Here is a 22,386-nt window from a genome sequence, read left to right on the forward strand (position 1 = left end):
GAGGTATATGTTTTGTCTGTTTGTCTTTTAGCAACATAACTCGAAAAGTCACAGACGGATTTGGATAAAATTTACAGGAAATGTCCGTAATGCGGCCAGGAACAAGTGATTACATTTCGGGAGTGATCCACTGCGTGCTGGGAGGGTGTATTTTGTAGGCACTGAGCTGCCTTGGCGGAGGTCTGCGCTCTCCGAGTGCTTTTCTAGTTAAGAATGACCAACAAAGTAAACGATAGGACATTGGAACTTAAACATGCAATGACCTATAATATTTAATATTTTTCGTGTTAGTTAGTACCGCCATTTCAGGGTGAAAGAGCAAATTTGCATGACAAACAAAATCGTGAAGACGGAGATTCAAATCTTTCAAATCTTTTGTCAGTTCAAATCAGTCTGAATGACGGAATGACAACTTCGCGAATCACGGATGACAACTTTATTACGGGAACACTGATAACAGCTTCAAAAGGACCTATTCAGACTATTTTCTGCCACTCAAGGGCAGCAAAAGTGACTCAGCATACAGGTCACTTTAGTGGAAATGTATTGGTACGACAATTTCCAACACTGCAAAGAAACTAAAAATAACAGAAAAGGACAGAATCTAAAAGAGAGACATTAAAAGCAATTAAACTTGTGTGTTCAGTTTCCAAGATGAAGAGATTAACATGGAATCTGTTCAATTACACAGATTGTGGTTTAAAATTTCTGTCAATTGACAGACCAATTCCTAAAATGGTTTCAGCTCTTTTAAGAACTAGAACTGGACTATCCTTTGTGACAAAAACTACATTTATCTAACCTTGACGTAAACGAGCAACAGTCAGAAAAGTCAGTATAAGGCTTCAGATTCAAATTTGTTTTGAATAATAATAACATGGTAAAGTTAGATGTGATTTCTCCCTCGTCACAGCTGAAATTTTAGTAAGTAAGAACGTTTAAGTAAGAAAAGCTTCATTATTCTTACAATAATTGGCAACACCAACAACAGAAAAATATCACTTAAAGTGTTTTCATCAGAGGCGGACAAAGTACAGATACCCCTTGCTAAATTTTACTCAAGTACAAGTAAAAGTACTACAGTCAGATGTCCAAGTACTTGAGTATCATGAGTACATTTTCTAAATATTGCATTACTACTGCCACAGTTCTTACATTTACATATAAAAACGTCCTACATGGAATTATGAACAATATTAATGTTAATACCTTGAAGAATGTAAATGGAATTGAAAATAAAATGAAGTCATTTTCATCTTGTTGTTTTATTTGAGGGCAAGTTGTGCAATAGCACAATGGCAACGCTCTCGCTTAGAAATGTAAGGTGGAATATTAATTTTTGCAGGCAGTGATGAAGTTTTGTTTTGGTAAACACAGCAAACACTTGAAGCGAACACTATCATTAACTTGTCCAGAAAATTGAAATAGTCTGGCGAGGTGGGGCCACGTGTTGGCACATTCCCGAGATGGACCTACTGCGTCTTCAGCCATTGTTTCGTCCATGTTTTCGTCCATGGAGTTGTTGTTTTGTTTGTTTTTTATAGAAGAAGTAACGGGTACCCGCGGTTATGGATATAAATGTATTGGAGTAAAGAGTACAATATTTGCCTCTCAAATGTATTTGAGTAAAGTGAGTACTCCCCAAAAATGATACTCGAGTAAAGTACAGATCTTTCAAAATTGTACTTAAGTACTGTACTCAAGTAAATGTACTCCGTTCCTGTCCGGCTCTGGTTTTCAATGTAATGAAATGTAACTGTGTATATCTGAGATATCAGGTGCACACTTGGCATTAGTGATGATGGTGCTGCTGCATGTAAACATGCAAACAGGACAAACCATTAAGGTCACATTATTTGTCGACAGAGATATAAATCAATTACGAGATGGGAGGAAAAGAGCATAACATCCATTATGCACAACACAGTCACCTTGAGACAGTCCCAGTTGTCTCATGTCATAAAAACAGATTGCCCTTTACATGTTATTCATGCGGCTGTTCAGGGTGAGGCAAAGTAAAAAATAATAATAAAAAAAACGCTTTCTCTTAACATCAGCAATACAACATCCGTTTTAGAAAAGTGTGGATTTGCATGAGCGGACGTGTTTTTAGACGAGAACCGACACAATCATCACACGGTGACCCACAGCAAACCACCTGGAGATGTGCAGCTGAATATCCAATCTCAGGTCGCAGTTTCAATTAGCAGTGAGAATAAATGTGTTCCCGTCAGGGTGAGAGTATGTCAAATATCAAATTATGCCAGTGATGGTGGGTCACACCGCCGAGAAGGCGATAAGTACAATTTACATGTCTTTAACGAGTGGCAAGACAGACGGGCTTTCCACTGCGCCTCCTCACAAGCTATTAACTTCAGTGGAAATGATGCAAAGCAATCTTTTGCATCTGAGGAAAAAAAAAAAAAAAACTATTAAAATTCAAAGCAGGCCGAAGCAGGTGTGAGGGGAAAGAGGATGTGAGGGCACAGGGGAACGCGGGGGGTAAAGAGGTTGTAGCTGAGGCTTCTTGTTCCAACTCTAAGGTACACGCAAACACGTCATCCCTCATTAAGTCTTACAGATTACTGCTTTAAATTCCATTCACTTGGGAGACACTTTTTGTCTAAAAATACCGACAGCAAAGCGCAAGAGTTAGATGTCATCAAAGTTGGATGAGCACCTTCCAAAACTCTGAAAACACTACAAATCCTGGGTGAAACCATTTGAAATGTTAATTTGGTTGAAACATGGCTCAATTATACTTTTCTGCCACAAAACGAAACAAGAATTTTGTGAAACGGAACTTCTGCAACGAGACATCCGCTTCCAAATGAGTTAAGTTAATGATAAGGAAATATGTGACATGATGCTGGGGAAGAACATCTTCATCCTCACTGCCAATCTGCTCTCAGCTCTCCAGTAGCACCATGTGGTGAACACTAGTACTGCAGGAGACATCACACCTGTTCACTGCAGGATACGTTTTAGATGTTTCCCTACTCCAACACGTCACCTGATTCAAATATAAGTATACAAAATAAGTCTTTACAAGGCTTTTGCAGAGCTTCATCACAAGCTGGAAAACACCTAAAACACGCAGGGCAGTAGGACCCAGTGCTCCAATCATCGTTATCAGGCATCTGCAGAGCTTGGAATGGAGTTGGTCCCCAGGACCAGGACTGAGGAGCCCTGGGTCATAGAAAACCTTTTTTTTTTTTTTATGATTTATGAATAAATTGCAGAAAGTACTGAAAGTCTTAAACGTGCATTAAAATTCATTCTGTTCTCTGACACTGCTGTGAATTAAAATATATTATGACCAAGGAGCATCAGGGACTTTATTGTGAAAATGTCCCTGACCTTAAACACTTCATTTAGCGAGTCCCATGCAATCCATGTATATATATATATATATATATAAATATATAAAACATAATATAAACCATAAAATGTATGACGATGTGTGTAAAAAAAAAAATGTTTATATGTTATATGTGTGAAGTGAAGGTTTATGTACGCGACTGTCACATAGTTCAACAGCGCTCAGGTTCAGCAAAATGTGCAAAATGCAAATATATTAAGTGTGAATATGTTTCTTCACAGAACACTCCAGAGTGCAGTTTGACATTTCCATTTTCCACATTCATTTGCACATTTTCTCAGCTGTGCTCAACTCTGCAGAGCAGAGGCACACAAACACACACACACACACAAAGAGAGAGAAAAAGAGAAATCACTAATATTGCAAGGAAGCTTCATCAATGCTTTAGTTTCTTCTGTGGGAATTTGACTTTTGTATTCACTTATTCTATTAAGGCTGACCTGAGCATGGAAGGTGGAAGAGAGACCGAAATCTGCGTGCGGTTTTCAGAGGTGATGAGGTCCTGCAGGGTCCGGCTCATGTCCCGGAGCTGAGCCACGCTGCAGCTCCTCAGCACCGAGCCCTCCAGCTCTTCGACCACCACCTGCTGCTCCTCGTGATGGATCTGCTGCTCCAGACATCGACTGCGCTCCTTCAGCTCTGCCAGCCTCTGCTGCAGCCTGGATATCTCCTCCTGCAAAGTTATGATCCTGGGGTTCATTTTTAAGATTTACTCACAGTCTAATTGAATATATCAGTACACAGTGGGCACCACTAAACTGCATTTATCAGAATATTCAAATCCATATCCTGATGCAGTGCCAAACATCACAAAAAGAGATCTGCACATAGCAAAAAAGCAAGTATTTCTATCAGTTAAAAGCAATATAGATTGTATAATATTATTACAAGCACTGAGATTAGACACTTCACTGTATAATCCATTCATGACACTTTAAAAATGGCATACATGTGCCCATTGTTGCTCTTATGTCACAACACAGCTGAATTTACCTCCACCATCCGTTTCTCTTGGATCAGGCGATCTCTTTGATGATGTGGACCCTGTGATGACTCAGACCTCTCCCCCACATCAGGCTCTGCAGCCTCTCTGCAAACCAACAATACCTCAACTCAACAACCTTTTTAGTTTGTAGTGTATATCCTTTGAATGACATGCATAAAATGAAGTTTAAATTCATTTCTCAAACATTAGATGCAACAGATGAGTCGTTTCATTCTGCACAAATTTGCTCATGACTGATATTGTGATTTGGGTCATACAGAAAGTTTGAAAAATATTACTTTCTGCATTTTTCAGGGCCATTTTGAGACAGATAAAAAGAACTTTTTTATGAGCATTTTACCTTCTGAGATGCAGAGACACAGGTGTGCAGTTAAAAAAAACAGCTTTGCCGTGTGAGCTTTAGGTTAGACTCGTTCAGGATGCTCTCTGATCAGACCACACCTGATTCCCTTCCTGTTTCGAGAGCTATTTTAAACATCCCCCCCCCCCTCACTGTTCCGCTGAACAACAACATTACAATGGAGGGAAGAGAAAGAATGTTGGGCATCCTTGTTTTTGTTTTATTTGAGGTATTTATTATATCTTATAGCTCTATTATATTGTTTTTCTTTGTGATATCCAATGGGTGTCTTGTGAATTTCTCCCAATGTATGATTACTTTATTGATAAATTATCAATCGGAAGTATCCCCAGCATTTAAATGCAGTTATCAGATCACGTTAGGGGAGTAAAAAGAACATTTGAAGCTGAGTTGTTGTGCATTTTACAGCCACAGTCGCTCAAATTGCTCTGTCAGAGTGAGATGAGTGCAAGTTGTGTAATCACTGTTGACAAAGCACTGTGGATTAATCACTGCTGTCCTTGTAGTGAAACTGACCTGCGATGGCTGCAATCTGCCCTCTGGAGGGCGCTGTGCACCACCTGTCTGAGTCGATCAAGGAAGAGCGCCACGCTGGGCTGTAGGGAGGGTAAACCCAGCTGCAGATCGCCTCGCTCCCTGCACAACTCCTCCAGCTTTTTACCAAAACGTTCAGCTGAAGACAAACGTGTACACAAACTGTTTAGTCAAAAGAAAAACTGAGCAGCAACCAGGTTCAAAAACAAAATACTGTGACGATCACAACATCCATGTAACCTACATTCAAATAACATGATGACATGGATTATTCCTGATTGAATAATTCAATCACTCCTAACTAGACATAAAGAGGGCAAACTGACAAGACATGGTTCTTCTCTCTGAGTCTCCATGGTTCAAGCTAAAAATAATAGAAATCTGTACATAATTAACTGTCTGACAGCATTTTGTGAAACGCCAGAGAACAGTTTTCCACGAAATACTGCAAACAAGAGCATGTGCTGTCAGGTTTTCTGTTTGACTTTTGATAAGACGCATCACGCGATCAAAAGACAAACAGACAAACCCTGACAATTCACACTGACCCCAAAAATCACTGGGCAGAAATAGCTCAAGGTCTTCAGGAACTCGACCGCAGATGTTGCTGTTTATTTCTGTCAGAGGGGCCAAGAAATGGGTCAGAATATAATCTGTTTTTTTAAATAAACTTTACCGAGGCCAACGGGGGGAAAATATTTGGGTCAATATTTGAGTTCATAGTTGACGATATAAATTACTTAATTTGTTCGGTTTCAGGGGCTGCTGGTGTTAGTTAAAACACCAAATGATATATAAGTGTGTTCTTAAAGCCCAAGAAAGTTATTCTAATAACATAAAGTGGAATCTTATTCAGCATGACTTGGTCTCTGAAACTTGTTTTTGGGGAGTTTTGCACTTTTAAGTAAAGACAGAAGATCAGAATCCATTAAAAAGTCGAAGCTTATTACTATTACATAGTTAATCAAATGTCAAACTTATTGTCAACGAAGAGAAAATAATCATATTACTTGTATAATATTTTAGTAATAGATACTACACACACACATAAACCACAGTAAATGATTCAATAAAACATAGGGCATTTTTTTCCCCATGAGCAGTTTCATTAAATGTCACAGAAGTAAACATGCGGTAGGTAAACAACGAACCATTTCTTCTGAGCCTTTTGCCCTCACGTGCTTTATCACACATTTCAGTATGAACCGGAACTAACAACTAATCTAGTTAGTGAGAAATCTAATCACAGCAAAGGGCCGAATTCCTTTAATTCCACCTCCAAAACAGAGATTTAATCATGGCTGACCTAAATTCTGTGTGCAACCTCAGCATAAATGAGAGCTAGGATGTCCTACTAGGTTGCCATATGTTAATCTGCAACAGGTTTCAGTCTGGTACAAAAATGTATTCTCACTTTATCCAAACAAATAACATAAGATTTAGTGCGTAATACCAAAGGAGTTACTGTTGTTCGTGTGCTACTCCGCTTGTCCACAGACTAATTTCCACATCATCTTGAAACCTGAAATGACCTACTTATTGAAGCAAAGGCTCAGCTGAAAGTCTTAGTTCACCTGCGTCATAGTCATCATCCAAAATGGCCTTCTGCTGGAGTCTCTGCAGCTTCAACATCATGGACTCAATCTGAGAAGGAGACACAATGAACAGAACACAGAACAGATTAGCCAACAGTCCAAAGAGCAATGCTCTCTAAATAAAAGGACCAACAAAATACAAAATAAACGTGTGGGTGCAAGAACTGTCATTTCAAAGTGACAGCGAGGTCTGCAAGTGTGCAATAACCATCATTTGACATTTGTCTGTCACAGATAATTATGGAGATTTAACCTGTTTTAGCGCGTCAACCTCTTTCAAATTGAAGATATTTATAGAATTCAGTCGTAAAAGTTACCTTTACACGTCATCACAGATAACCATGTTATACTGAAAATACTAGTGTAACCTTGGTTACGGTATATATTACCTTTTTCAGTTGCACATAATTACAAATTAAGTGTATTATGTTGATATAGGCTTTTAAATAATATAATAATTCTGTGCATTGCATATTATATAGAACATGAAATATCTAATATCTTGTCTAGTAGACTGATATATGTGTATATAAATAGTATGGGTATGGGCGGTTATTTTTGGTTATTTTTTTGAGTGCAACTGGTTGTGTGATGCACATGTGTGAATAAAAAGTAGAACTTTGGAAATATCCTGCTTTGTCAGTATTAATTATATCAGTGTATGAGCTGTAACCTGCGTATCAACCACAGTCCTGAGAACGCTACCTATCATTGAGGGGCTACACTAGCTTCGATGCCAACAATGGTACAGCCAGTATTTGAAATTTAATTTAGAGCCTGCACTCTGTTTATGATTTCAGTTTGTCGTCCTGTTTTGCAGGACAACATCCTAGTTACCAAATGAGTGTCCTCGATTGATGGATTTACACCCACCTTGATGTGAGAGCGGCTGTTTTGGAGGCAGTCCTGCAGCACGACCTCGTACTTCTTCACCAGGTTCTCCCAGCCTTGGTCGGACGCAGGTGTGGCGCTCTCATAGCCTGATGTGACAGAGGAGGCAGAGGCCGTATCGGAGTCCACGGACAGTGATGAGGTGATCTCTATGTCCAGAGATCGGGAGTCACAGTCAGGCAGGTCGGAGGACATAACCTCCCTGCCACGCCACGGACATTCGCGCCAAAACCTGCCACCTAACGACAGCTCTTCTCTCTCTGAGTGACTACCTGGAGCAGCGGAGAACGGCGACGGCACAGGGGAGGCATCATGTGAGAAGACAGTTTCTGGTTTTGTTAGAGATAAACTCAGTTCTTTAGCTGGCTGGTGAGTTAGTTGTGTTTCCTGAGCTGGTGGAGCAGTGGTTGTGTTTGTTCTCGGGCGGGAGTTGAGCGACTGTTGGATGAAACTGAAGCTGGAGTTGAAGGAGTCCTGTGGTGAGGACCGTAGTGCTGGACTTGGGCTTGACCTGAGTTTACTCTGTGACAGTGAGGACAGACCATAATGGCTGGACGTACCATTAACAACACTGCACTCCATGTTAAGAAAGGGATGGGTAAGAGAGAGGATACTCTTTCTGGAGCTACATGTGAGTTTATCAGGCTGTTGCTGGTTTATTAAGGACACTTTGACAGCAGGTGTTAGACTCATCCTTTGAGCGCTGGTGGCTTCAGTGAGGTCAGTGTGACGTTCAGATTTTGTCCTGCCTTCCTCCTCCTCCTCCTCCTGCTCCTCTTCCTGTCCATGAGTAGAGCTCTGTAGTCTGGACTGCTCTCCTCTCATGTACCCGGGTCTTCGGTGGAGCCTCTTACGGCCAGAGCTGCCAGCTGCCCCTGATGCTCTGCCACCTGTCAATGCACAGATTAACCATTAAGCTGGACAACACAGTCATGAGGAAGATAAACAGTGAGCTCATAGAAGTGCACAGGATTATCCGTGTAATCACGAACGCTGTACACGGGAACATGTCCTGCTAAATGAGCTAATTACACAAGAATGTAATGCACACTCTGTGTGAAACACACCGAGTTTCACCACAGTCCAACCACTGCTGTTAAGACGAGCAGCCTAAAGCTGACTGAATAAAGAAAACAACTCAGGCAGCTGTGTGACATTTCCCAGGGTTTTGCTCCAGCTGTTGGGAAATACCAAAGCCACACAGTCATTTTCAGCTTAGACACAGCTCTCGATGGAGGAGGAGACATGATTTTAACTTCCGGTTGTCTTATCTGGATGCATATTAAAAAAGCCATATGACCAAAAACTCCCACAGTAATCTACAGTAGTGGAATAAAAGTTAAGGTACATGTTGAAAGCTACTTCTGTGTCAGGTTTTTCTCTCTTTTATTTTTTTGCTTTTTTTTCCAAAACACATTTAACTGTGCAGCAGGTCACAGAATCATCAACAGGGAGCTAAAAGAAGGACTGTTTGATGGTCCACGATACCAATAATATCACGATACAACGATTCTGTGATAATCAATCTATTGCGAGACAATCATATAGCGATGCATCACGATATCTGTCAAACTGAAGAAAACAAAACATCTGTGAAAAGTTAAAAGTTATTCACAACTTTCTCCACCATTATCCCCCAACTCCTTATTCTTCGGGTCAGGTAACATCTGCCCAAGTTTCCCTCATTTGCCTTAATTTATTAATTCATATATCGAATCGATATGTGCCCTGGTATGTCGATTCTTTTACTACACAAAGAAGAACGATGTATCACCAAATCGATATTTTGACCGAGCCCTAATCATGTGATGCCTCTCTTTATGACAATAAGTGACTCCCTTCACATCTATACATGTTGTCATTTCATTAAATCTTAACACAAGGGCTGATAAACTTTTTGGTCAAGAATTGGGGGAAAATATATTTTTAGTCCATCTTTCTACAAGATTCAATGTGAACATAGCCTTATTTTATTGTCAGATTTGAAAATAACTTGCTTGTATTTGCTCGGCTGAAACTCACTTTTAATATTGCTGATTGAATTATACATATAACCCTATAGAGACATGGCCAACCCATGCAATTAGAAGTGCTGAGTGTAAACAGTGTTGGGTCTGAGGCAGAATGATAAGGACCTGTTTGTGCTCAGAGCGGGACACCTGCTGCAGCTCCACATGATTAATACATATAATGTGTAGGATTCAGAAAGAAGACGAGACAAGCTGCAATGTGGGGGATCAACAGTCTCTTTGTGTACAGCTGAGCAGCTCCCTTTTTCACTGGCTCTCAGTTTTCCCATCCCACTCTCTCGCACACTCGCATACAAACACACTCATACATTTGTGTAGACGCTCACAGACATGATGCATTCCCTACAATCAAGTCTTAACCCCCTAACCATTTTTTTGTGTCTGATTCCAAAACTGATATTATAGTCTATATCAGGACAATACTCTCTTTTTATAAAACTGCACGTCTACTCAACATTCTGATCACGTGATCTTGGTGGTGTGCGTGCGTGCGTGTGTGTGTCTATCTATGTGTCTATATTGTCTATCTAAGTGAAGCTTTTAAGTCATAGTGATATAATTCGTTTTTCCTTTTCCATGATCAGAACCATTGATTTTGACTGATACCAATGCATCCATATTCAAAGCGTTGACAAAGGTTTTAAGCCAAATTTCATCCTCACAACCCAATAAAGACACACACACAGACACATTTTACACTTCACCTTATCCATTTTAACTAAATGACTTAGCCTTCTAACCCTAAATGCAAATCTTAGTGCTAGGGATTGGAAAAAAAATATAATCACAATGATGATGTTTTGAATCCAAATTGGAAACTAAAGACAGAAAAACAATGGCAGTGAAAAACAGTGGAAGGAGTTTTACTGTCGCTGAAAAGCCGTGATAGATATTTCAAAATGTGGCAACACAACCAATCGTTCACAAAAATCTATTCATAAAAAATAAGATATTACACTGCTATGAAATTCATAGTCATCCTTTAGTACTACTTATCTACTACTATGTCCAGAGCTTTGTGTCAAATCAAGACCGGGACATTGACCCCTACACAACAATGACCACCACAGCTCAAACCCCCCCTCATGACCCCCCCAATGATGTCATGCCTACAGCATTCCAAGTGACCGGAAAGGACGACGCATTAAAAATAGCACTTAAGGGAGAGTGGGGATGTTCGGATGATGGAAACGAAGGATTGTGAGCGTAACATTGGGGGTGTTTCCATACAAAAAAAAGGGGCAACAGTCTTTGTTTCCTGTCTCCAGTGAAAGTCCCCTCTCTCTCTCTCTCTCTCTCTCCACTGAGACCACCACACTTAAGATCAGGTTACAGCTCCATTAGTGTTTCTCTGCAGACGTGGTCACTGTTCCATAACCAGTTTTAAGAAACCCAACACTCTCGGTGGGTGCGAATGCACGCCGTCCACCACCTGGTGTCGTCAAGATGATACAGTACGTTATACAGTAACTGAGAGACCAGAAGTCCAGAAAGTCAAGAGTCCAGCAGCTGGAAAGAGAAGTTTTACTCGATGATAGAAGATGATAGAAAATGCCACTGTATCCTCACCATGCTCCGAATGCACACAGACAGCTCCTCTCTCAGTTTAGGGGGAAGGAAATGCCTCAGGTCCAGTGAATGTGTGTATGTGTGTCATGAATCATGAGGTATGTCACTTGGTGCTTCCTGTCAGGCTTTGTGCTACAAAAAAATGAACAGGCCAGAAACCAGTGGTTCAACACCGAGGACCTCATGATCCTGCTGGAAACATCAGAACTTTTCACAGAGTAACCGAAGACTGAGAGAATCTCAGCCAGAGAGAGAGAAAGAGGGCAAGATTATTTACTTTAGGCCCGCTTTAGGTTCAACACTGCAGCCCATTAGTTGCTTTAAGTGCTTCAGAGGAATGCAGAGGGTACCGTTAAAAACACAAATGTTTGAGGAACAAGACGGACAAATACACATGTGCCTGTCAGCAGCCTCCAGAGAGGCACTTCTTCACCAATGTGACTGAGCACAGAGTTAGACATAGGGAAGTGAAAGTGTTCAGAATAAAAAGGTTTCTTTTTCCTTTTCACATGAACATGATAAAAATACATACTAAAATGCAGGAAACTATGACTGTGAAACTACCTTCTGTCTTTTTATTTTTTTTTAAAGCTGCCATACATTTTGGGGACAGAAAACACATTAATCCTATGGCAGAACTGACAATAAGCGTATTGTGTGTGTCTTACAGATGCTACGTCTGCCCACAGACAAACTTTACTGGATTCCAATGAATGTGGAACATGCAGCTTTGTGCAAGATCATCACAGACAAAACATTACTCACACATTCTACATTATTCAGAGATGGGGGGGAAACATGTTTTTCATCATATTTAGTCACTTTCAGTTCCTCACCTGTTGTATCTCATCACCACAACAACACAACAGTGCCTGTTGGAAGCCTTTGACCTGTGTGACCTGAGGGCAGGAAACCTTAAAGATGTCTCTGGATTATTCAGTGACACGAGGCAACACAACGCACAGCAGCATAGTACTGTCTGTGTGACACACAATAATTAGATCCACTCTGTGTCCGCTGCTCACATGCGAGACCCCCTTGAACAAATTTCCCAATAGGCCATTGTTCTATCATCTACATGTTGTCTTTGTATATTCATTTATATATACAGTAAAAGTACAATACAGTACAGTTTATGGTCCAAGAGTTTGGTGTTTTGGTGTCAAAAGTGTAAAAATACTCCAAATACAGGGTTAGATGTCAACACATTGAGAAAATATACTCAATATCAGTGTTTTTCAACAGCTGATGTGTAAATCTATAAGTCAGGATTTAAGAATATCTTGATTATTTAACATTTGGAGAGTAGAGAATTACTTTTCAACACTACTTTAGTGTCTGTAGTTAAGGTTCTTTCTGCATCAGACCCACAGACACTGGTGTGTCATTCCTTACCTTCAGTGACGCGAAGCAGAGGGTTGTTGTGACACTCCAGCCCCATCAGCCCAGCGAACATCTTCCCATCGACGTGTGAGGAGCCAGAAGTCAAAGATGTCAGATGCCCGGTGCTTCTACTGATTTACATCGACCATGTTTTTAGCAGCAGAAGTGAGGCCATGCAGGACACTGGTGCTGGGGCTGATCTCATTTCCGTTGTGGAAAAGTGAATCCAGGCTGTTGTTTGTTTCCCCCTCCGCGACACCGGCTTTTACGCGCGCGCTCCTTTACGCATACTAAAACGTCTCCTGATGAAATGAAAAGTTTTTTTTTTAACTGCATTCACCAGATTGTTGCATCTCTCTCTTACGCAGCGGAGAAGGAGCAGCCTTCGGATGAGACGAGGCAGTGTCGAGAGAAAAGGATGGTCTTCATGGAATGCTGGAAAAAAAAATGGAGCAAAAAGAAGAAAAGTATTCGACAGCTGAGAGATAAATCTGTGTCTCGTCAAACAGTTGATCAGTAATCCGTTAGTCGCTGCGCCCTGTGCGTCAGTGTGCGGATCGAGCTCCTTCCTACGTGTTCAGGAATTTGACTCCTTCAGGCTCCTTCAGACCGCCTCATAACCACAGCAGGCAGTCACTCAGTCAGTCAGTCAAGCACAGTCTGTGTGAATGTGGCTGCTGCTGCAGTGACTGACTGCACAGCAAACACATCACTGAAACACACTGGAACACTTGGAACACATGGAAGCAAAGTACAAATCCATCCAGTGTGATTTCAGCTCTGTTGGTGGATGAATGCACATTTAGAACTGGACAGAAATAGACACAACATCTGTAAAGTAACATCATTTTTTGTAATTTTGTTTTGAGTCAAAATAACATCAATATTACATTCACAAAATGCAATGCAATGCATATGGGAATACTGATGATAATAATAACAACAGTACTTAAAGGAGCCATATGTAAGAATGTGGCCAAAAACGGTTACATTCAAATTCAAAATACCGAGGTCTTTTAGGTTTCGTTTTCTAACGCAACTCCACTGACTGCAATGATTGGTAGACGGCGGTAGGTGGCGCCACATGCCAAAACATGATTTCAAAACATAAACATGATTTGCAGTCTGCAAAATACTTTTTTTAATGCAAATATTTTGGCTGTACTGTTGTTGTTGGTGAGTTCAGTTCAGTTATGTGAACATTATTCCTGAGTCTGTGTGACATATTAGGAGGATTTTATGGCCAGTTGCTTTAGATGTGCATGTGATAATGCACCTTTAAAGCTTCAGAGGCTGCCATTTTAGACCGTCATGTTTGTACGGTAGCCCAATAATGGACAAACTAAACCTCTTTTGAGTTTTGATACTAACTGGAGGCTACATCATTTCTCTAAGGGTGAGGTGAGGGATAATCAGAAGACATACCGGTTTTTCTCCTTGAAGCACACACATGTATTTCGCCTTCCCATCTTTCTTGAAACTGCCTTCCATCTGCATCAATCTTTCTCTTCCTGGACATTTCGGGATCATTTGTGGATATTTCAATCTCAATTACATTCGTCGCATGATGCTTATACAGTGATACACTGCAATCTAGTGGCGGGATGACATCGCTTCACAATCGCCATGCATTGTGGGAAATGTAGTTTATGGTCAACACACGCCTTAAAGCAGCAAAGACCTCACGGGCCACATAAAATGATGTGGTGGGCCACATCTGGACCCCGGGTCTTGAGTTTGACACATGTGATCTAAACAAAGAAGAAGACAAAAAGACACTAAAGACTCATTAAAAGAGCATTAAAAGCATTCAAAAAACACAGCATAATAAATAAAGTAAATAAATACAGTGTGTATTGCACAATAAAATTTGGTTGGTGATGTGTTATGACAGATGGTGTCCATAATGTTTCATTGCTGCCTTCTGGATTAAATCATTACGAATCATTATGAACCCACTGTCTGTGGTGGTATACTCAATGATATCCTTACATATGCTGTATGGATGAATTATAAATCTACATCTCAAGCATCTATGAAGCCCATTTCTCAAACTTTGTGTTGTGTTCCTTTCTGGCAACTTCCTGGCACATTATGTTTTTTCATCTGTGTTTTTGCTGATTCTGTGGATAGATGTTGTGCTGACCTGTTAGTTTGTCATTTTAGTTTGTTCAAAAACGACAAACTAAATATATAAACAATCTGTTATACATTACATTTGAAACACATTCCTCAGCAGTGTTGACACAATATGTTGTTTTTGAGCCAAAAACCTGTACGCCCTGCAACTCATCAGTATGTAAATACAAGACCTTTTGTTTGTGTTGTGAGTAAAATGCATGAGAGGAGACCCCACAGAGGGCAGAGTCTTTTCATCCCTCCTTCCAAATGCTCCTTTCATTCAGCTTGGCCGGGGCTGCAGACTGACGGACAAGCCTCGGCGATGAAAAGCTCAGTTCAGGCAGCAGAACAGAGTGCAGTCCTACTCACTCACTCACTCACTCTCAGGCTCAACGACAGAGGATAAAAGAGCTGCACAGCAGTGATCCCAGTCTCTACAGACGGAGATCACCTGTCCTTTGTTAAAGATGAGAAACTCTTCATGTACTTTAGCAAACAAATCAACCAACTGCCTGCCAGGACCGTGGCATGTTTTCCTCATGCTGAACAATGGCGGTTTCCAGGAAAGGCTTTCGAGGTATATTCAGAGTGACAATATGGGTCCCAAACGGGTTTGTCCACGGTTTCAATGGTGGCCCCACCCTTGTTTGCCCGCATGGGGCTTCCCATATGGGACCTGCATAATTTGCCCACATCAAGTTCATGCCCACTTAGTACCCACTTAAGGGTGATGACATAATATTATTAGAACTTTGTTCACAGTATTTTAGTCTAGCAGTGTAGCTGCTTGATGATAGCTTTTCTTCACCGTTTCCTCTGCTGCATTTGCGATATATTTTAATTTTATATGAATATTATGTTGTTAGGGATAGGTGATGGTTTGTTTTTAATCCTGTGAAGCACATTGAGCTGCATTGCTTTGCATGGAAGGTCAAATTGATTGATGTCTGAATGTCTCCAATTGCAGACTGTAGTAGGACAATAGATTCACTGGCGTTATTGTTCCACCACCATTGAATTCTTTTCTCACATCTCCACTAAATGGTTCATACCGCGCTTCCTCCACAAGATGTCAGACTTTATACAGATTTAAGTATTATTTGCCACACCATACTTACTACACAGTGACAATCCAACTGTTCATGCTACATATCAATATAGTTAAAGCTTTCTCTTTGCTTCAATCTCTGATTTTGATATATAACAAAAAGAAGTAATACCTTACTGAGTCATTATGAAAAGTTTTTTCCCCAAAGCCCCTGTTTGAACAAAATATTTTTTATTATTATTACTTCTATTTTAGTTGTACTCACCAATGGGCTGTTTGTTATTGAATACCTTGTAGATACCTTTGTACATTCAAATGTTTCAATAATAATAATAATAAAAAAATATATATGTATGTATATATATATATATATATACATACATATATATACATATAGTTAAAGCTCAGGTGGGATTTAATCAGATATTCAGTCCACCGGAAATGTATTTTCGCTTACATTAATGGTCATATTGAATATAATATCACAAAATCGTAGTCAATTGTAATTCTCCCACTCAAACAAACAACTGACCACATAAAATTAATAATTGAAATTACAAATTAAAATGATAGAGGTTCTAATGAAATGTGTGCTAATTATTGACTATACGTATATGATTTAATACCTGGTTTAATATTAGTAAAATCGAGTGATGCTGTATTTACCACCAGGTGGCGGCAGCTAATAAACAAGTCCTCGCTGACAGACTTCACACTGCTGTGCAGGATAGAAACTAAACCATCAGGCTCATAAAGTAGCTCTTTGTCCGAGATCATTTCAGCCAGTAAAAACCATCTTTACACAAATATAAATTAAGAGCCCCTGTTTCTGATTATACTGAAGGTTATGCGGATATTACTTTTTGGCTGTTTCTCATGTCCATTGTCATCATCATCATCCTCCATTTGGATGAAAATAACTGACTCCACCAGGTGAGGAGGAGGATATTAATTCTCTGCCAAGAATATTCCTCAGCATGATCCAAAACATACTTTTCAATTTGCGTCACCGCAGCGATGGGAGGACAGTTTCAGGGTGGTAGAGCATGAATGTGTATGTGGCAGCGGGCCTGCCAGAGAAAAGCACGTACGAGGTACAAAGGTCACAGGTTCCTCCTCCACACAGAATGCAATATGTGCAGGCAGCCAATAGTTGTACCTTAGATTATCTGTGTAATAGAAAGAGCAGGGCAGTGAGAGGACACGAAGAAAAATAAACAGACATTTATCAAAGCAGTTTAGAGATTGGAGATCATGGCATATTTGGCACAAACCTTTTATTCATGCGAAACAACTGGTCATCGCATATCCATGACAGAAGAAAAATCCTTTGTGTAATGTAACTGTTTTATTGTATTAACAAAATTGAAAATGAACAGGGATGTCACACAAACACCTGACAAATCCCATTAAAATACAAACTGTAAAACTGGAGCAAAGCAAAATACGAGACAATGAGACCATACAAAACATAAACATTGCTGTGCAAACCATTGAGGACTAGACCACACCTTCCTCTGGATCAATGAGCGTGGCCCTGCTGGAGAACACGTCAGCCAACATGTGTTTGGGGATCTCGGAGCCGCGGACGCGCAGTGTGTAGCAAGCGTCCTCCACCTTACCCAGGCTCTGTCGCAGCGTGTGCAGCTTCTTGGAAACCTCGTACGGGCCCGTGTTCCCAATGTAGGCGAAGCCGTCGTGGATCTGCCGTAGGAACTGGCTCAGCTGAAAGGGCGTGTCGATGTCGCCGTTGCCCACGCTGCTGATGCACATGCGCATAAGCTCTCCTGTCAGGTCAGCAACGCCGAGGAGATAGTCTGAGGGCGTCACCTGGAAGGTCAGCACCTGAGCTCCATCTGGCAGGGATTCAGCTGCGTCCTGGGACGACAACGTGATGAGAAACAATATTTGAACGAAATTCATGTCTACAAAAAGACATGGATTTAGGGGACGTGTACATGGAAGCTGCCATATTGTGCCACAATTAAAGAAAAATGGCTTCACCCTCATTAACCGGTTGCATAAACCACTGGTGAAGAGAATAATGAATAATTAAAGGTGCCATATGTAAGAATGTGACCAAAAAAACGGTTTCTACATTCAAATTCAAAATACCCAGGTCTTTTAGGTTTCATTTTCTGACGTAACTGGCAACCCGTGGTTGCTCGGCAGCTGAGACTCTACTGACTGCAATGATTGGTAGATGGCGGTAGGGGGCGCCACATGCCAAAACATGATTTCAAAACATAAACATGATTTGCAGTCTGCAAAATATTTGTTTTAATGCAAATATTTTGGCTGTAATGTTGTTGTTGGTGAGTTCAGTTTGTTATATGAATATTATTCCTGAGTCTCTGTGACATATTCGGAGGATTTTATGGCCAGTTGCTTTAGATTTATTACATAATGCATCTTTAAGTTTTCAAATATTGAGGTTTGTGCATTTTTGACTGCCTCAACATACAGGCAAAGTGAATAAAATTACACCATGAATCTATAAGAACATGCCTGACAAACAATGAAAGCATATTGCTGAAGAAGTGCGGGGAGGAATAAACAATATGCTTTTTTAGAGAGACATCCTACACGAATCATCATCATGAAGCTAAAATATATAGTGCCTGATGGCTGTAGATCCATATTTAGCTTTCAGACATCAATCAAACGCAAAAGAAGCAAACATTTGTAATTGCCTGAAATGTTGACAGTTAAATGTGTCCTTTGTTCAATGAATCTGAAAGAGTGATCTGAACATGAGACTGACTGCAAAATAAAGTGCATGCAGCTAAACTACAAAGCCACCTTTTGAGTTTATTTAAGAACGAACCTTCTCTGAGCTCATGAACACCAGTCTGGCATTGATCTCCTCCAGGCTGATGAGGCTGCGCTGACGGATGTAGTGCAGGAAAGAGACGGCCTCCACATACTCCTGGATTCCTGATGAGGTGACATTAGAACAGGTGACCACACTCATTATTGAACTTATTTAACATTTTTTTGTTGACTAAAAACTAGTAAAAGCAGTACGCCACAAATGACAATAGCTTGACCAATGGCGTGTGTGTAAACAAACACTGCATGCATCTGCACAGTTAAGATCACAGATGCAGATAATGATTCATAAAACCTGTTTCCTGTGGCCACTTTTTTGTGGAAGGCTGCAATGACCCTGCATTTGTTTTCTGGCCCTGTGTCAACAACAATCAAATAATCACAGGACGGAAGACTTTGTGTCTGAAGTTTAATTTTGGAGCGGCAATTGAACTTCAAAGGTACTCCCATCTCCTTGGAGCTGACCACTGCAGAGAGAGAGAATCTGCTTCATCTCCACTTTACGATGAATAGTTTTCACTGCTGCTATTAGAGTTTTTGACCAATCACACCAGTATTTACATAAGCCAAAGCCAGTGATACCATGTCTTCTATCAAACCATCTAACCACACCTATCCTCTATTATCTCCATTTTTTTAACCATAGCCTTTTCAGATAAAAGGAAAGCAGACACAAATATCTTGACACGGCTGTGACACAATCTGAGTTGGAAAGGATGTGAAATGAAAAGGTTGCATGAGACAGAATTCATTACTGAGACCAAGAAAAAAAGAGTTACTGTTGATAATGTCAAGATCATGACTCAGCTGGATCTGGCACAGCAGATGGAAAAGTTGAATGTTGGATTTTGTGGGTAGCAGAATGAGAAAGCAAACACGAAGACACTGGAGTGTCTTAATGAACCGCATGAATGTCAGATGATCTCAAGATTAACCGAGCTTAACAGTGACCACAGAACGGCTAAATGAATGGCAGGTGACTCCTGCCAAAAGCCCCACCAGTGCTCTTGTGTTTACACTTCCTTTTGCCGTTTTTGTTGGGTCAAGCTAAAAAGCTTATCAAAGCGCTGCACTGCCCTAAATTACGTTCAAATTTAGCCCACAATATCTTTAATGGTGCTATTACCCATGCTTGGAGACTCCTTGTCCGACCAAGATTATCTGAAGAGCCTATGCAACAAGCCCAGACTCAATCTAATAAAGACGATAAAAATGGAAAACAAATTAAGGTCTAATTGGTGGGAAGCACCACTGGTCACGTCGCGAAGGATGCAGCAGTGATTTTTGCGTGACCACAATCTAAAACTGACTTCCCCAGCTGCCAGATAACCGCTAACCCTTGTCCCCCCAGTCATGTTTTTCTCCAAACTCTGCAGACATTTTGGCTACGCTACCAAAAACTGATTTTGATGCCAACAACTTTATCAGCGGGTGTGTCATCTTTCATAAGCAGGCTCGAATCAAGGTCAAGCTCTCACACTATCAGTGACTTACCAGCAATAAACCTCAAGCATTAAAATGGAAACCGAGGTTGGACCGAAGAGCAGCACATTCATTTGTAATTAATTTGATTATTTAATCGCCCATTTTACGGTCATATACTATCATCATCATAATATTGTTGTTTTCATGATCTCATATTATATGTGGTGATGTTTGTGCTGAATCTAATGCAAAAATCATATGATACAATCTGTATTCTACAAAATGTAATAAGAGTTTCTTTTTCTTTTTCTATAAACAAAAACTAATTTTTAAATTCAGCTATAGATGGTATGGCTAGTCGAGTAAAGGTGAAAATATTATTCACTCTAGCTCAGCCAGGAAACAAGAGGTATGATACAAGGACTTTGAACAACACATATGAATGAGTAACAACACACCGGTAAGGCCGTATAATTCCAAGGAAAATATGATACCATCTATGTTTTATCATTACCATGATGTGGCTCTTTTATTGTGGTGTTTACTTTTTTCAAAACTGTTTCCAACATTCAATAGTTGTATGAAATCTCACCTGGAGTATAAGCTCTGTGAAACTGATGGATGTCCTCTCCCCTGAGCTCTTCAGCAATTAGACCAATTTTCTGCCTGACTCCGTCCAGTTTAGAATCTGCTTCATTCAGAATATCCGTTGTATCTGGGACGCTTCAAATCCAAGAAAAACACACACTGTTAAGTCAGAAACACAGTCATTTTATACTAACACAGTCTCTCAAGAAACTGGGAATCACAGCACAAATATTTAATGTTATATATTTTAAATAGCTTTCCTTTAGCCACTTTCTGTTTCCAGAAAAACACACACACAAATACATCTAAATCTGAGCGTACTTCCTTCAGCAGCACATACCTGGTCACTCTATGCAAGAGAAAAATGGTCCTCTTGCTTTCAATGGTGATGTCTCGCGAGAGCTTAACAAGACGCTCATATTTGTCATGTTTGATGTCAAGCTCCTGCTGGAAAACTTAAAAACAGAACACCAAAGTCGGAACACAATGACACCAAAAAACACTCATAGAATACAGCATCCGTGTCAGAGAAAAATAAAGTGATCAAAATGCTGCTCTGTTTACCTTTGAAAGCAGCCATGACAGGTGAGCATGTGTTGGCACTCTCATCCTTTGCTGCATCAGCATTTTTCCGTGGACATCCTTCACCTGACAAGCAGAAGAAAAGGTCAGGTGACAGGGCAGTTTGCATCGCTGATGTAATATGCACAAAAGAAGACGTATAGAGGATGGAAGGACGATGCTGACACAATTATTTGACTTGTGTCATCCAACTTCTTTCAGTTGGGGTATTTTAAAATGTTTTCCATACCTGGCTGTCTTAGGGCATGACATTTTTTCAACATACACACATAGACAAAAGTGGTCTTCTATGAGCCCTGATCTAAATCATATTGAACATCTGTGGAAAGAGCTAAAACATGCAGTCCGTAGAAGGCTCAGTTGCTGTTTTGTTTAGTTTTTCTGATACTGCTGAGTACTGGACTGTTTGTATTTAGGCTTTGGGCTGTTGGCCAGACAGCACTGTGAAAACAGTCTAAGTTTTGAGAACAATAACACAACTTCCACTCCTAACAAAGGCATACATTTGAGCTTTACATTGTGGGTTCTGTGTATGTCTGTGGTTGTGCTTGGTGTAGGGTTAACGGTGTGTTTTTACGTGTTGCTTATATTACATCAGCCTGCCTCAGGACAACAGATGGGCTACAGATGGAAATTGATGTTAGTACAATGTTAGCAACTGCTCTGAAGCTAAGCTAGTGAGTTACCCCACCGCTGATGACAACACATGTCAAAAGGAGGCTAAAAGCTGGACTTACCTTGTCGTTTATTCATGATGTCTGTCAGTACTGTGATTTATCCTTTTTGCGGGTGTAATTGTATAAACTTGATTATTCTTATGTCTTAAGTCTGCGTGCTGCTGCTGCTGCTAACCACAGCCAGAAACAGAGAACTTCACTTCTGTCAGAGATTGTTTAGAGTCAGAAAACACAGCAGCTCCGCTTTAAATGAAAATTATCCACCTCGTGGAAATAATAACAAACACGCTGTCGAAGTGTAAAACCTAATTTAGTGCGACAAGAAACGTGTTTTAACATGGATAGCTAAGCATCATTCAATG

General features: G+C 40.4%; 2 protein-coding genes across 2 annotated transcripts in view; both read right to left on the minus strand.

Moving 5' to 3' along the window:
* The window catches only part of disc1 (DISC1 scaffold protein), a gene marked incomplete at its 5' end in the record, with an annotated part of 43,817 nt that extends 30,993 nt beyond the window's left edge, over nt 1-12,824 (minus strand). Inside the window, 6 exons of the mRNA XM_083897224.1 lie at nt 3,823-4,055; nt 4,376-4,472; nt 5,266-5,422; nt 6,858-6,927; nt 7,752-8,659; nt 12,764-12,824. Of these exons, the coding sequence (XP_083753350.1) occupies nt 3,823-4,055; nt 4,376-4,472; nt 5,266-5,422; nt 6,858-6,927; nt 7,752-8,659; nt 12,764-12,824 (1,526 nt within the window). The remainder of the gene's footprint in view (nt 1-3,822; nt 4,056-4,375; nt 4,473-5,265; nt 5,423-6,857; nt 6,928-7,751; nt 8,660-12,763) is intronic.
* A 4,596-nt stretch (nt 12,825-17,420) lies between these two features.
* Nucleotides 17,421-22,279, minus strand: tsnax (translin-associated factor X; the record flags this gene model as incomplete). Its single annotated transcript, XM_083897863.1, has 6 exons — nt 22,085-22,279; nt 21,330-21,413; nt 21,106-21,220; nt 20,770-20,900; nt 18,748-18,857; nt 17,421-17,798 (listed from the first exon to the last, which is right to left on the minus strand). Exons 1-6 carry the CDS (start codon nt 22,098-22,100, stop codon nt 17,421-17,423), a joined length of 834 nt encoding a protein of 277 aa, XP_083753989.1. The 5' UTR covers nt 22,101-22,279.
* Nucleotides 22,280-22,386: the final 107 nt, after the last annotated feature.

The sequence above is a fragment of the Microchirus variegatus genome (genome assembly GCF_963457635.1).
Source record: "Microchirus variegatus genome assembly, chromosome: 11".
Classification (NCBI taxonomy): Eukaryota; Metazoa; Chordata; class Actinopteri; order Pleuronectiformes; family Soleidae; genus Microchirus; species Microchirus variegatus.